Source organism: Bos javanicus, chromosome 5, assembly GCF_032452875.1.
Source record: "Bos javanicus breed banteng chromosome 5, ARS-OSU_banteng_1.0, whole genome shotgun sequence".
In the NCBI taxonomy this organism is placed as follows: domain Eukaryota; kingdom Metazoa; phylum Chordata; class Mammalia; order Artiodactyla; family Bovidae; genus Bos; species Bos javanicus.
Genome location: NC_083872.1, coordinates 49,388,023 through 49,403,007, shown reverse-complemented (window position 1 = coordinate 49,403,007; position 14,985 = coordinate 49,388,023). Strand labels below are relative to the sequence as shown.

The following is a 14,985-nucleotide window of genomic DNA, read 5'->3' as shown; positions in this document are numbered from 1 at the left end:
CAACAAATCCCCAGGCACTTTTTCTGGATCTGATTCTTAGCCTTAAAGGGAGACTGGTGGGGAGAAATAATTATTTCTGGGAAGGAATTACTGAGGATCAAAAGAAGATTATTCTACTTCTCATTTTGGTTTATTTGTTTTGTCCACATTTGCAACTCATGTTTTTACATAGGAATCATAAATTTCAAAATTGCCAACTTGAAGGGTTTTGTTACTTTCTGGCATGTTACTGTATCTCAACATCATACTGGGCAAGTCATTAAAAATGGCAGTGAGTGTAGAAGAGATAGCAGATTTGTTAGCTCTGTGTCTTCCATTAGGCTCTATAACATTTTTTTCTCATTCTTCTCCTGGGCTTCTGATGACACTTTCTCTTCCAGGTTCTTCCTTCATCCTGCAAACTAACCAGCAGTGGTTCTTGTCCAAAGTGGTGGTTGGGCCTTGGTTCCTTCTTTCTCTGTCATGCCTCTCTCTCTCTTTTTTAAAATTTCAACTTTAATGTTGGGTTCCATGCCTGAGGTCATTTTGGTGGCTGGGGCCCAGTCAACGGGTTAGAAAACAAAGACCCAGGCCCTCATTTAGGACTTGAGAAGAGGTTTTATTTCTCTTCTCATCTCCTGGCACCTCCACCTACTTCTCGGAACCCCTCACTTTTAGCGGAAAGCTGCCCAAGTTGTTGAGAATACTGACCACCTGGTAGAATTTCCCTGAGCATTTCTATTTTTTATTTCACCTTTTCTTTGCATTCTCATCTCTCCTTTCTTCCTTCCTGTCTGACTTAGAGCAGGAAGTACGCTATCTGCACCTGACCTCTGTGCTCTGATTCCAGCTCCTGTCACACCTCCCGAGCCATTACTTCCTTGCTTCTTTTCTCTTGTAGAGGGAAGTGTCTTTTATTAAACATTATTCTCATATTCTACCTATGAGATCCTTTTCAGAGGTCCCCAATCTTTTTGGCACCAGGGACAGATTTTGTAGAAGACAAGTTTTCCACAGACCAGGGTCAGGGGAGTGGTTTCAGGATGATTCAAGATTCAAGCATGTTATTAATTATGCACTTTATTTCTAATCTAATGCTGCCAGTGATCTGATGGGAAGTACTCTCTGTGGCCTGGGGGCTGGGGACCTGTGCTTGACATGCTGCAGAACTGCCTGATTCACGTGCCCTGGGCAGGACTCAGATCTCATCCCTTTTTCCTCACTCGTGAAAGTTCAGTGACTACTTATTACCTACAACATAGAGCGTGGGTTTCTCAGCTCATCAGCCAGTGCTCTTGACTGTCTGGCATTTACCTGTCTTTTCAGCCATAGTTCTGTTGTTCCCTTTTGTACCCTTGATCCAAGTCTAGGTAAGTCACACTGTCTTCCATGTTCCTGGAGCTCCTGGGGGATATGCCTGCTCCACACCTTTGCTCCCTCTGTTCCGTCTCCCTCAGTCGCTTCACGTGTTTCCCTGTTCAGTCTCTTCGCGTGTTTCAGGCCTGCCTCCCTGTGAAAGTGCCAGTTCCTGTGCCATCTCCTTCATGAAACTGTCATCAGTCAGTTCAGTCCAGTCGCTCAGTTGTGTCCAACTCTTTGTGACCCCATGGACTGTAGCACACCAGGCCTCCCTGCCCATCACTAACTCCCGGAGTTTACTCAAACTTATGTCCATTGAGTCGGTGATACCATCCAACCATCTCATCCTCTGTCATCCGCTTCTCCTCCCGCCATCAATCTTCCCCAGCATCAGGATCTTTTCAAGTGAGTCAGTTCTTCGCATCAGGTGGTCAAAGTATTGGAGTTTCAACTTCAGCATCAGTCCAGTCTCTGATAGGCTCAACTAAAAGCATCTCCTTCTTTGATTCACCACATTTTCCTTGTACCACTCTTGTGAGCCTTCATCACATTCTACCTTGATTTGAGGCTGGATTTTATTTCCTCAGAGATATTATGAATTCCTGGAGGACAGGGACTCTTTTCTCATAATATGTAGCACTTGACCTTCTCCTAGAAAGAAACGAGAAAGAAAGTGAAGTCGATCAGTTGTGTCTGACACTTTGCGACCCCATGGACTGTAGCCTGCCAGGGTCCTTCGTCGGTGGGATTTTCCAGGCAAGAATACTGGAGTGGGTTGTCATTTCCTTCTCCAGGGGATCTTCCCAACCCAGGGATCGAACCCAGGTCTTCTGCACTGCAGGTGGACTATTTACCATCTGAGCCACCAGGGAGATACTGCCTTCTCCTGCTGCTGCTGCTGCTGCTAAGTCGCTTCAGTCATATCTGACTCTGTGCAATCCCATAGACGGCAGCCCACCAGGCTCCCCCGTCCCTGAGATTCTCCAGGCAAGAACACTGGAGTGGGTTGCCATTTCCTTCTCCAATACATGAAAGTGAAAAGTGAAAGTCAAGTCGCTCAGTCATGTCCGACTCTTTGTGATCCCATGGACTGCAGCCTACCAGGCTCCTCCGTCCATGGGATTTTCCAGGCAAGAGTACTGGAGTGGGGTGCCATCGCCTTCTCCGCCATAATGCCTAACGTAGTGCTAAGAATCCCTGTGGCTGCTCCATGGATACACAGAAGTATAAAACATTAGAATTTGAGGCAGTGTTTTTCAAACTTGACTGCGTATAAGCAACATGTCAGGAGTGTATTAAAAGGCAGATATTTGGCCCATGGGTCGTGGTTATGCAAGTGGTTTGAACTAACACTTATAGAAACACTGGTTTGAAAGACTCTTAAAGGTCCAGTAACCTAATTCTGTCACTTAACAGAGAAGAAACTAAGACATGGAGAGTGAGCATCTTGCCATATTCTTGGGTTGTCTAGTGGCAGGCCCAGAACTGGTGGGATCCAAGCTCAACACGTGGCCTGCTGCTGCTCCTCGCCACCCAACACAGGGTTTCCACCTTATTCAAAACATGTCTTTCTAAAATCCGAAATCCCTTTTAGAAGAATGGCAACATTTTATTTCACCTGAAGTTTAAACATTGTAAATGATAGATACATTGCACTTTGTCTTCTGGGAATTTCCTATCTTAGATACCAGGAGAAAAGAGAGCCCCCTCTTTACTTTGCTTTAAGAGAATCCTAGAAGGAAAAATGTAGACTGTGGCTTGATTGATTAGATTTCATTTTAGCAGCATTTCTCCTGCCAAGGAAAACATCTGGTAAAGATGAACTGAGCCTAATTTTGTACAACTTACGATTTCATGTTTTTTGTAAAACATGTCAGTGATGAAAAAGAGAAATACTATTCCTTTTCAGCAGTACCTAAATATAAATGTCTATTTAAATGCATGTTGGTAGTTTGGGCAGTAAATAGACTTGTTGGTTTTCCTTGACATCGTAGAGTATTAAGGAAAGAAATGCTGAATTTCATTTCAAGCGCTCTCTTTTCTATATTTACTCCTTAAGAAAATTAATTCAGTGGCTATGATCCAATTACGATAGACCTTAAGTCTGTCAGCAAACTTGAAATGATGAAAAATCCAATCAGATGAAAAATGTGGACCACATACAAGATCTTTATTTTTGAACTGAAGAGATGCAAAGATTTTCCCTGTTTGGTTTTCCTTATTTCTTTCAGTTCTAGGTGCCATGCACCAAATTATCTACTGGGTTTGTTTGTTTGTTTGTTTTACCATAAATCTCATCACTCTTTTATATTATTAGCAATGGCCATTTAAATAAGAGATAATGTTAGAAAAAGAGGTTGGGAGAATACTGATGAAATAGTTTATATGGATTTTGCTACGCCTTTTGACAAAGTCTCTCATGGATTCTTTGAGAGAAAAGTTATAGGTTTTTTTTTTTCTAACTGCTCCAGGACTTTGTTGTGGCATGCAATTTTTTTTTTAGTTGTGGCATGTGAACTCTTAGTTGCAGCATGTGGAATTTCATTCTCCGACCAGGGATAGAACTGGGGCCCCCTGCATTGGGAGCACAGAGTCTTAGGAACTAGATCACCGAGAAAATCTCTATTGTTTTGTATATAGTTATTATATATAGAGGGCTTCCCTGGTGGCTCAGCAGTAAAGAATCTGACTGCAATGCAGGAGACCCAGGTTTGATCCCCGGGTCAGAAAGATCCCCTGGAGGAGGGCCTGGCAACCCACTCTAATACTGTTGCCTAGAGAATCCCACGGACAGAGGAGCCTGGCACGCTGTAGTCCATAGTGTCACACAGAGTCAAACATGACTGAAGTGACTAAGCAGCAGCGGCATTATATATAGAAAAGTTAGTTACATGCAATTACTAAACGAGTTTGGAGAAACCTCACCAAAAGTGGTTGTCAATAATTATTTACGGTTACCTGAGGGGAGCTTTCATGTGCCATGAGACTGTTCCCTTTTTCTATCAGTGATGAAATGGAAATCACATGGATGTGAATGCTTGTCCAATAGAAGGATACCATTTGATTATTAGTGCTGTCAAAAATGAAACTGTCTTGGCTTGCAAAATTGTGTGGGCCCATAACTGGAAGTGTTCAAGCAACACCCTTATGATCAAATGTTGGAGATGCTCTAGAGGGCGCTCTTGCATGGGAGGGAGGTTGAACCAAATTATATTTAAATTCCTTTTTAAGATACTATTTGTGTACTATACTTTGGCTCTAAGATAATTAGTAAAAGTCCTTTCTTGAAATCAGTTGTCAATCTCTGATTTGCACAGTTGGGTACCTGGAGCTTCTCAGGTGCCCTGAGAACTGTGGTGGTATGTCATGTACCTTCATGCGATAAATATGTCTGCTGACAAGTGAGACCTTTAAGTAAGTGAGTGAATACATGCGAAATACTACAAGGACATTTCTTTCAGAAACACTGATTTATACTTTAAAGGGTTAACTAAAAGTAAATTATAGAGAAAGGAAGAGCAGGAAAAGAGCATGAATCCCAGTGGAGCCGGTGTTCTTTTTGGTTCAATGGCTTTAGCTGAGTGGCCCTTGAAGGAGCTTGGTAAGACCCCAGACTATTTACTCTGGGGCAGGATGGGACAGAGTAGGGCCAAAATGTACTCCTCATTCTTTTCTTACACACTTCCTTCATGAGTCTGGGCCAAGGAGTTTTCTGATAACTTTTAATAAAATTAGCAGAAATAAAAGGTGACTTTTCAGCTAGACATCTCACTGATTGTCTCCAGTGAGACATCTTCCTTCATTTGTAGAGAATTTTGAAATTCCTAACATTAGTAATTTCATTTTTTTTAATAGTGAAATTTATTTTTAATTGAAGGATATTTGCTGCACAATATTGTATTGCTTTCTGCCAGACATCAGCATGAATCAGCCATAGGTATACCTGTATCCCTCCCTCTTGAACCTCCCTCCTAGTAATTCCATCTTTTAAACTTGAATCCCAATGATATGGGTTTGTTTATTGAGATATGATTGACATATAGCATATTAGTTTCAGGTGTACAACATAATGATTCGGTATTTGTATATATTGTGAAATGATCACAAAAGTCCAGTCAACATCCATCACTGTGCATAATTAAGACTTTTAAAAAATATTTATTTACTTATTTTGCTGCACCAGATCTTAGTTGCAGTATGTGGTGTCTAGTTCCCTGACCATGGATCAAAGCTCTACTGGCCTTCTGTACTGTCAGTAAAGCAGCTTTTAGGGCAGTGAACTGATGGCAGCCTTTGTGGCATCAATGAGAGTGTACTCTGACCATGTTATTAATGAAACCATATGAAGTATTTCAGGCAACAGAATGTATTAAAATAATATGACAAAATGTACACACCCATGACCCAGTTTAAGAAATAAAACATTAACAACACAGGTGAACACCCTCATGTACTCCTCTCAGGTCCTGCTCCTCTCAGAGGTAACCACCATCCTTCACTTTTTCATGATGAGTTTCATGCCTTCACTTCTCAGATGAAGAAAAGCAGGCACAGAGAGGTTGGGAAGCAGCATGATCTCACATTCCGGACTAATGGGAGCCACAGGGCACCTTATGCTTCTTTCCAGGGGGAAACAGTTCACTCTTAGTACATTTGTGCTGCTTCTCAGCCATTTTGGTACACGGATCTTCCTGGACTTAGGACGGGGTTATATGCAGATAAACTCATCATACACTGAAAATGTATTTAATACACCTAACCTACCAAACATCACAGTTCATCCTAGCCTGCCTTAAACATGAAGCCATTTATGTTTAACCTATACTTAAACACTGCCTTAAACACTCAGGACACTTATGTTAACCTATACTTGGGCAGCATCATCTGACATGAAGCCTGTTTTATAATGGCAAGTTGAATAACCCATATAATTTATTGATTGCTGAACTGCAAGTGAAAAACAGAACAGTTGTCTGGGTCCAGAATGGTTGTAAATATACTGTTTGTTTCCCCTCGTGATCACTTGGCAGATGGGGAGCTTGATTGCCTAGCATCATGAGAGAGTATCTTTGGCACATTGTAAGCCCAGGAAAAGATCCAAATTCAGAATTCAAAGAAGGGTTTCTACTGAATGCATATCGCTTTTGCACCACCATAAAGAGGAAAAATCATTTAAGTTGAACTGTTGTGAGTCAGGGACTGTCTGTGATCAAGTATGCATGAGATAAATTGATTTAGAGAGGACTTTTGTGGTCTTGATACACTTGTAACTTTGCACAGTAAGCAATGGAGAATCAAAGGAATGGTAGCCAGCATTTCTGTGTTTGGAGTCTTGGGATGTTACACTAAGGTATAAGTGGATAACACGAAGTTTGGAGACAGTCCGATGTGCAGGCTGTTTAGAATCGAGATTTCAGTGGACTGTTCCAGTGGCAGCTCTGAGCTGTGGGGTGAGACTGCAGCGCTAGGAAGCCCCTTTTAGAGCCCTCCTTTTTCTACCTGTGCAGAGATGAGAGATTTCCTAAACCTTCTGAATAGAAAAATACTACTTTAAAATATTTTCCTCTAAAAATGTCATCAGGACATTGAATGGCTTCCTAGAAGAAATGAAAGTTCATGTGACTAATATGCATCTTCTGATGAATAAGAGCCCAAAAGATTGAAGAAATGTGTTTGGAGCAATTAAGTTTTTATCAAATTAAGAGAACAAACAAGATGATTTTCTTCTCCCTGGTAGAATGATAGATCATCTTAAAATTCTGGAGGAAGCACAGGTACTTTTCCCATTTTTATTTATAGATTTTTTAACAGCCTATGCTTTATACCCCTGTCACTTCCTTCTTTTTCTTTTTTTTCTTTAAAAATAACAGTTAACAATTTTCGCCTAGAACTCATTCGCAGACATTTGAAAAGGTGGTATCTTTGGAGGAAGCTTGCAGGTGATCATGAGATTGTCCCCCAGATTTAATTTTATCTGGAAGGCTGACATTTGATGTCTATAAAAATCATCAAGGAAAGCTTTGGAAAATGAGCAGTACATATAAAGAAGATTGATGGGTTCTCTGGGAAATAAGTAATAGGGAGCTATGGATTTCTGAATTAATCCATCTATCAAAGGAACAGGGGGATGTCAGACTGTCCCCATTTCTCCCGCTCCACCCCTACCCTGCGTTCACCAGGTGGAGTGCCCAGTCGCAGCTGGATTGATTTGAGGACTCATTATTGTTTTATTTTTTAATTTTTTAAAAATTCTTTTGTCTTTCTCTAAGATAATACTGAAGTGGACTCTCTCCATCCGCTGTGTAAGGAGCAGTCTCTACCTCTTCACACCCAAATCATAGAACTTTCATGTCTTCGCAGGACTGATAAAGTTAAGACCACGATTTCAGACATGGCATTTCGTTCTTGTTTTCCAGACTGTTTATTCAATGGCTCCATTCCCCTTTCCACAATTGGCAGAGTTGAGGGAAAAATACACTTACAACATTACACCGTTCCCTGCCACAGTTAAGCCCACCTCAATTTCTGGGTAAGATCTTTTTTTCTTTTTGCCTTGTTATTTTCATGATGAAAGACTTAATATTTTGCTATTTATATTTATTGAACCTCAGAAATACATTCAAAATAGCTTGGTGCTTAAAATCTGAATATCTCTTTCCCAAAGGCTTTGATTTAAATTCAGGAGGAAGATTTTTGAAAGTGTTACTTTTCAAAGAAGGTTGGGACATAAACTGAAAGGGTATTTAGCAACCCTACAACTTATTTAAAAATATCAAATATTAAAAATTGCAGTAATTTAAAAAGTGTAGAATTGGTGCCTGAAGAGACAGATGAGCTAATTTAAAATACTGTGGTGACCAGAAATTGACAAATATATGTACATAGGAATTTAATATATGAAAATGTACATCACAGTGAAATGATATACTATTTAGTAAGTGGTACTGGGCCTATGAGACTCAATCTGGAAAGAAAGAAAATAGGAGTCATACTTTATACCACACATCAGGATAAATTCCATATAGATGAGAGAGTTAAATGGAAAAAAAATGAAATAATAAAATAAGCAGCAGAAAATATGGAAGGATGTCTTTATATCTTTGTAATTGGGAAGGTGTTAATAACTGACTCAAAATTTTAAAGATAAAGGAAAAAATTAAGCACTTTAAAAATAATTTTCTGCTTGACTACAACCAAAACAGAGCCAAAAAACAAACAAACAAACAAAAAACACCTCCATAAGCAGACAAAAAAATACTTGTGGAAAAATATTTGTAACTGATTTCTCTCATGTATAAGTTTCTTACAAGTCCATAAGAAAATGACCACCCAACTGAAAAATGATGAAAGGAGGGGAATAGGCCGTTTACGTAAAAGGCAGCATCACTTAGAATCAGGGAAATGCAAAGTGAGATTGTGAGATTAAAGTGAGATTTAGATTCTGTTTTTTCACCTATCAGATTGACAAAACTTTAAAAGGTCGGTGTGCTCTCTGTCGATAAGGCTGTAGGGAAACAGACACTCTTACACTTTGCTGATGAGAGGTTAATTACCATAGGATTTGGGGCAGGCAATTTGACAGTATTTCCTCAGATTTTAATGCACATATCCAGCAATTCTGGATCCAGCAATTCTGCCTTTCTGATTTATCCCACAAATATATTTGTACACATGCAAAACACAGTGTGTATAAGGTTATTAACTGCAGTGATGTTTGTAATAGTATAATATTGGAAACCACTCAAGTGTGCATCATTAATAGCCTAGTCCATAACATGGACTATATAGATACAGTACAGTACATGCATACACATGATTATGTATACGTATATGCAGTATAGTGCAGCTGTTAGAAAGATGAGGAAGAAGCTCTGTGTGTGAATACAGAGACTCTTTTTTCAGTTGAACAAAAGCAAGGTGCAGAAAAGTGTACTCATAGATAGTATGCTAATACTTATGAAAAAGAGGAGAAAAATAAGATTAGTCATATTTGCTTATTTACCTGATAACAAAGCTGAAGAATACATCAGAAATGAGTAACAGTGATCACCTATGGGGATTATGTGAGGCAAGAACCAGGCAGAAGTTGAACAAGGATGGGAGATGGACTTTATATTGGGTTGGCCAAAAGGTTTGTTTGGGTTTTCCTGTAACATCTTGCAGAAAAACCAAATGAACTTTTTGGCTAACCTAATATATAGTTATATAATACCTATATAGATATATTAAAATGTGTATTATAAATATAATTATATAAATGTGTTATATAAATTATAGCATATATGTATGTCATTTAAATCATGTAGGTATGTTACTTAAAAGTAATGCCACTATTTTTTTGAATATTGCTTTTTCTTTTGTTTTCCAAGACGACATGGTAAGGTCAGAGACAGCGATGAAGAGAATGACCCAGATGATGAAGATGTCATTGCTAATGCAGTGGGGTGTCTCGGACCTTTCAGTGGACTCCTGGCACCCGAACTGCAGAAGTACCAGAAGCAAGTTAAAGGTAAAGAGGTGGCCTCTGTTAGATAATCACAGTGTGTTGGTTCACTATGGGCAGGGTATTATTATTGTGGCCTATAATATATAATATATTGTGGCCTATTGTTTCCTGAACTGATTACCACTGTTAAAGATCTTCATTAGAAGTATCTTCTCTGTTACTTTATCATTTGAGAGGATCTCTCTGTTATGTGTCACACACATCATACATATTTCTTTTTCTTTATGATTAGTTTTGCTTTCCACTCATCTGATTCAAGTTTGTGTGCTTAGTTCCTTAGCACAGAGCCAGACATATAATAGATGCTTACTATATTCTGTTTGAGTTTAATTGGATTCATTATAGACTAACTTCTTTTCCACTATAGAAATATTCTCTAAAGCCAAAACATTATGGTAGCCTCTATTTGAATTTCAGTGACCAGAAACGTATTATCTCATAGGACATTCTGCTAAATTCCTCTGCTTAGCCCAAGGTTTCTAGATTTGAAAAGATAACTTCCACTTACCAGTTCTGATTATCAATAGTTCTTCTGTTCAGAGCAAAACAGAACAAGTCTGCTCCCTCTTCTGCTGGATGTCTCTTGGATCTTGAGACCAGTCATCATATCCCCTAGAGCTTTCTCCATGGTTCAGAATTTCTTAAAGATATGTCTTCCAGAACTTTTAATATTCTATAAATTCACCTCTAAATGTCCTGCAGTTTGCTAGTATTCTTCTTAAAAATGGTACTTTAAATTGAATGCCATGCTGTTTGTTTTTTCCTTACAGAGAACAGACTTGCTGTGAAGTCTGGACATTATCCATGCAATGAACTCTTTTAAGCAGTTTGTTGTTCTCCCACTATGATCTTTCCTATCTTGGGTGGCAGTTCTTCCCTTAGGACATTTAATTCTGCCTCTTCAAGTTTGAAGACCATTTTCCTTGCTGGAAGAGTACAGGAACAAAAGATGGCAGGCACCTCTGCATTCTCTCTGCCATCTGCTAGCTTTATACTGCCATTTCAAAGTCATGAGCTATTTTCTCATTTTTTGTTCTTCATGCTTTTTTTGTTTGTTCATTTTGTTGTTGGTGTTTTGGTCGTGGTAGTTTTAACCCTCAGCATGTTTTGTATTTTAACCTGCTTAATGTTCAGTTCATGTCATTTTGTGTGTGTGTCCTTAGTATGCACTCCCTTGTCATCTTTTGAAATGACTTAAAAAAAAATCTGAACTCAACCAGGGTTCTGTTGATTTTGTAATGTCTTCTTCCTTCTCTTTTGTTGCCTGAATTTTAGCTTTTGGTTTCCAGCCATGGGATCAATATGTATTATAACTCTAACGTTTTGAATCTAACATTATAATGTATTATTAACTCTAACATTTTTATAGTTTGGGTCTATGTTCCATTTTTCTACCCTGTTATTTTTTCTGTGCAACTATGTACTCTGGTTTGACATGGTAACTTTCTCCTAAATTTCATCATTAGTCTTTGTTGTTGGTTTTACTTTAGTTTAGATTAGCAGATCTCCTTTTAATTTTCTTCTCCTTAGAGAAGTATTTTCAATAAACATATCAGATATTCAGTCTTTATCTGAATAACGCTTTCAGCAGATGTTAGGATACTTAAAATCCCCTAATAATCTTTGTTTTTAAAGCTTGTCCCCAGGCTGGTTTTACATACTGTGTTAGAAAAATCTCAATTTATCCCCTTTTGCCTGTGTGACATGGGAGTGTATTCTCACACAGTACTTATTTCTGTTTCTTGGCTTCCTTGGTGGCTCAGATGGTAAAGAATCTGCCTGCAATGTGGGAGACCCAGGTTCAATCCCTGGGTCGGGAAGATCCCCTGGAGAAGGAAATGGCAACCCACTCCAGTATCCTTGCCTGGGAAATCCCATGGACAGAGGAGCCTGGCAGGCTATAGTATACAGGGTTGCAAAGAATCAGATACGACTGAGTGACTAACACTTTTCATTTTCATACTTGGATGTAATCTCAAATTTAAGGGATAAATCTAGTTGTTGGTGTCACAGGAGCAGAAACCACACCAGATATAACAAACATAACAGAGAGTCAGGAAATGCTTATTAAATGAATAAAAACATTAATTTCTAGTGGTACTGTGTTCTGAAGTCTTAATAATCTTGTCTTGCTATTTTTAACTAAGGAAAAAACTCACTTTTAATGCCTAACTAAACCCTGCAAACGGACGATCCCTTGTAAATTCTTGTGCAGTTATATGGAAATCTGTACCCTGACTTTAGACAGCTAGAGTTGTATTTTTCTAAGGGAAGTTTAGGAAATGGCAGTGATTTTTATCTGGAAACAGCTGACCTTATGTCCATATAATGATCAAAGTGGTAATAAAATCAAACAATGAACCCACACAGCTCATTTCAAATTACAGTTAGGCTAATAAGAAAATGAGGAAGTATTTTCAGGACCAAATAAAAACAAGTACTAGACACATTCTAGTATACCTGGATTTTTTCTGTGGTTCAGAATTTCCTGGAGGTTAAGATACTACCCTGGGTTATATAGTGTCATCAATTCCCACTTAGTTCTATTCTCCCCCAGTGACACCATCTCCTTGGCTCTCTTCCCTGGAATACAGAATCAAATGGGGACCAGAGTCTGAGATCCAATAACATTGCAGAACTGAGTCCAGGAGCCATCAATTCCTGCCGAAGTGAATACCATGCAGCTTTTAACAGTATGATGATGGAACGCATGACCACAGATATCAATGCACTGAAGCGGCAATATTCTCGGATTAAAAAGAAGCAGCAGCAACAGGTTCATCAGGTGTATATCAGGGCAGGTAATATACTTCTTTGAGTTAATTTCAGCTGTGTGTCAACTTGTGCAAGTCGACACAAGTATTTCTAGAATGGCCTGGAGATTACTGCTCAACTCTGGCTCAGCACCCACCAACACAGCTGGCAGGAGACAACAGCATCTTTACCTTTTCACTTTTTATTTTGTCTTATCAGGCTCTAAAGAAGAAAAAGGTCCCAAGGACCAGGCAGCTGATGGTATCGAACACCTCTTTGCTTTTGGAGACGGGTTTACAAATGATGAGAATGTTGCAAAGCCATGCGATCCTTGGATCTGAGACATATTGGAGCTCTTGCTTCTTAAGCTCCAGGCATTTGGAAGTGGAATTTAGTCGTCTGTGTACTAGTAAATTAAGCTATTCTTCAGCCATTTAGATAGTAATATAATAGATGTTGTGATCAGAGGAAAAGGAAAAATCCATTTCTGTGCCTGGCTGATGGGTTAGCAGCATCTTGGGAGTCTGCTGAGAAGAACACAGTTGTACTGTAGTTGGAGTTGCTCTTTTCCAAGGATTGTTGAGCTTCTTTTTTTCTTTAAATTCCCCGAATCCCAGTGAACAGTCTATTTTATTATTTAATATATGCTGATTTGGGAATTGATTTGTCTTATTCTAAGTGAAATCCTAATGAAAATGATGCCAGTCCAGAGTTAACCACGGTATAAATTTGACATGTTTTTAAGAGACTGGTAAGCATGTGACTGTCTTGCACAAAAACTGAATTTACCTTTTACTTGTTGGGAAGAAGTAGGCAACTTCTTGAAGATTCTTACTTTATCCTGAATCATTATAAAAATCTATCACAAAAGAAACTAAAAACTATAACACTTTAATTTTCAAAGCATTGATGCATACATGTCCTTATTTGTCCTTAAATCTACAAGGAAAGCAAGAACAGATGTTTTCATATCCTTGTGAAAAATAAGGAGATGGTAATTCAGGAAGGCTTAGCAATTGTCTAGGATTATATAGCTATATTGAGTGGTCAGGCCAGGGCTATAACCCCCATGTTTTGATTCTTTATATAGTTCTGTTTGAACCACTTTCAAAAGCTTTGGATGGGATGTTGAACAGTTGCCTTTGGGTACTAAATCAGCCCACTGTTTGGACTGTAGTCTGTACTGTATGTACAGACATACAGAACTATGGTCTATAGGTCAAATTCTGCTCAATGTCTGTTTTTATAAATACAGTTTTATTGGAACACAGGCATGCCCATTTGTCTGCAGATTGTCTATGATGGCTTTCACTTCAGTGGCAACAATATTTATAGTCTGGTCCTTTTAGGAAAAGTTTGCTGACCCCTACTCTAGATCATGGTTTCTGTGGTTATTTTTAGAGAAATATTGGTACTCAAGGGCAAAGTTCAAGAACATTGCTTCTCAGACTTTAGTGTGAATATGCATTGCTTGGGGATATGTTAAAATGAAGAATCTGCTTCCTGTAGCTGTGGGGTGGGGCTAAGATATGCATATACTATAAGCCTCTAGGTGATGCCACTGCTGCTGGGTGAGGATTGCACGTTGAGTAGAAAGGTTTTGGAGATTGTATAGGTTAGGATTAGCAGTACAGGTGGAGAGAGTGAAATTCAGCTAGAGGCAAAAGTTCCCAGCTTCTGGGAAGTCCCTGGTGGTCCAGGGTTTTACACTGCCAATGCAGCGGGCACAGGTTTGATCCCTGGTCGGGGAACTAAGATCCCACATGCTGCGTTGTGTGATCAGAACAAACAAAAATCCTCAGCTTCTGAGATTTAAAGAAAGGTGGTGAGGATGGTGATTGAGGTACCAACTTTCTAGGTTAGGGAGGACAGGAAGTTAAGCATTTTAGTCCTAATAGATTCTGTTTTTATGAAGAAATTGGAGAAAAAGTTGTTTGCTTGGGAGTAAGTTGAAGGTTGTGTAGGAGCTTAAAGAAGGAATGAAAATTTAGATTGAACACTGAAAGCAATGGGAGAGGGAAAGAAAGTTTGTTCAGTACAATTGAGGACCTAAAAAAATAGGAAGTTATGAATTTAAGGAATATCAATCCACATAACTGTGTGAATCCCCCATTCCCCTCACCGCTACCCCCAGCAGCTTTTAGCTCCCATTTTGGAAAAGAGAACATGAATTGTGGCTCTAGAGTGGAGTTTTGTCGGGCATGTGTGGTACAGCCACAGGGATGCTGAAACATGTGGTTATTGATGAGGTGTGGTCCAAGGGATCAGCCATGCTCCTAGCAGGGTGGTGGTGGTGTAAGGCAGCTGCAGAGACAGTGAGAGATTATGAGAAGACTGGGGATCAAGGAATCGAAGTCTCTATGGTTCATTACCAAGAATAGTTACAT

The 14,985-nt window shown here is 39.2% G+C and overlaps 1 protein-coding gene across 6 annotated transcripts in view; it reads left to right on the top strand.

Moving 5' to 3' along the window:
- The window catches only part of TBC1D30 (TBC1 domain family member 30), a 104,452-nt gene that overhangs the window by 84,857 nt on the left and 4,610 nt on the right, over positions 1-14,985 (top strand). For 4 of the 6 annotated variants that reach the window (XM_061416593.1, XM_061416594.1, XM_061416590.1 and 1 more), the window contains 4 exons: positions 7,755-7,867; positions 9,708-9,847; positions 12,439-12,645; positions 12,818-12,859. In XM_061416593.1, the coding sequence (XP_061272577.1) occupies positions 7,755-7,867; positions 9,708-9,847; positions 12,439-12,645; positions 12,818-12,859 (502 nt within the window). The remainder of the gene's footprint in view (positions 1-7,754; positions 7,868-9,707; positions 9,848-12,438; positions 12,646-12,817; positions 12,860-14,985) is intronic. The other 2 variants (XM_061416592.1, XM_061416596.1) reach the window with 1 other exon arrangement.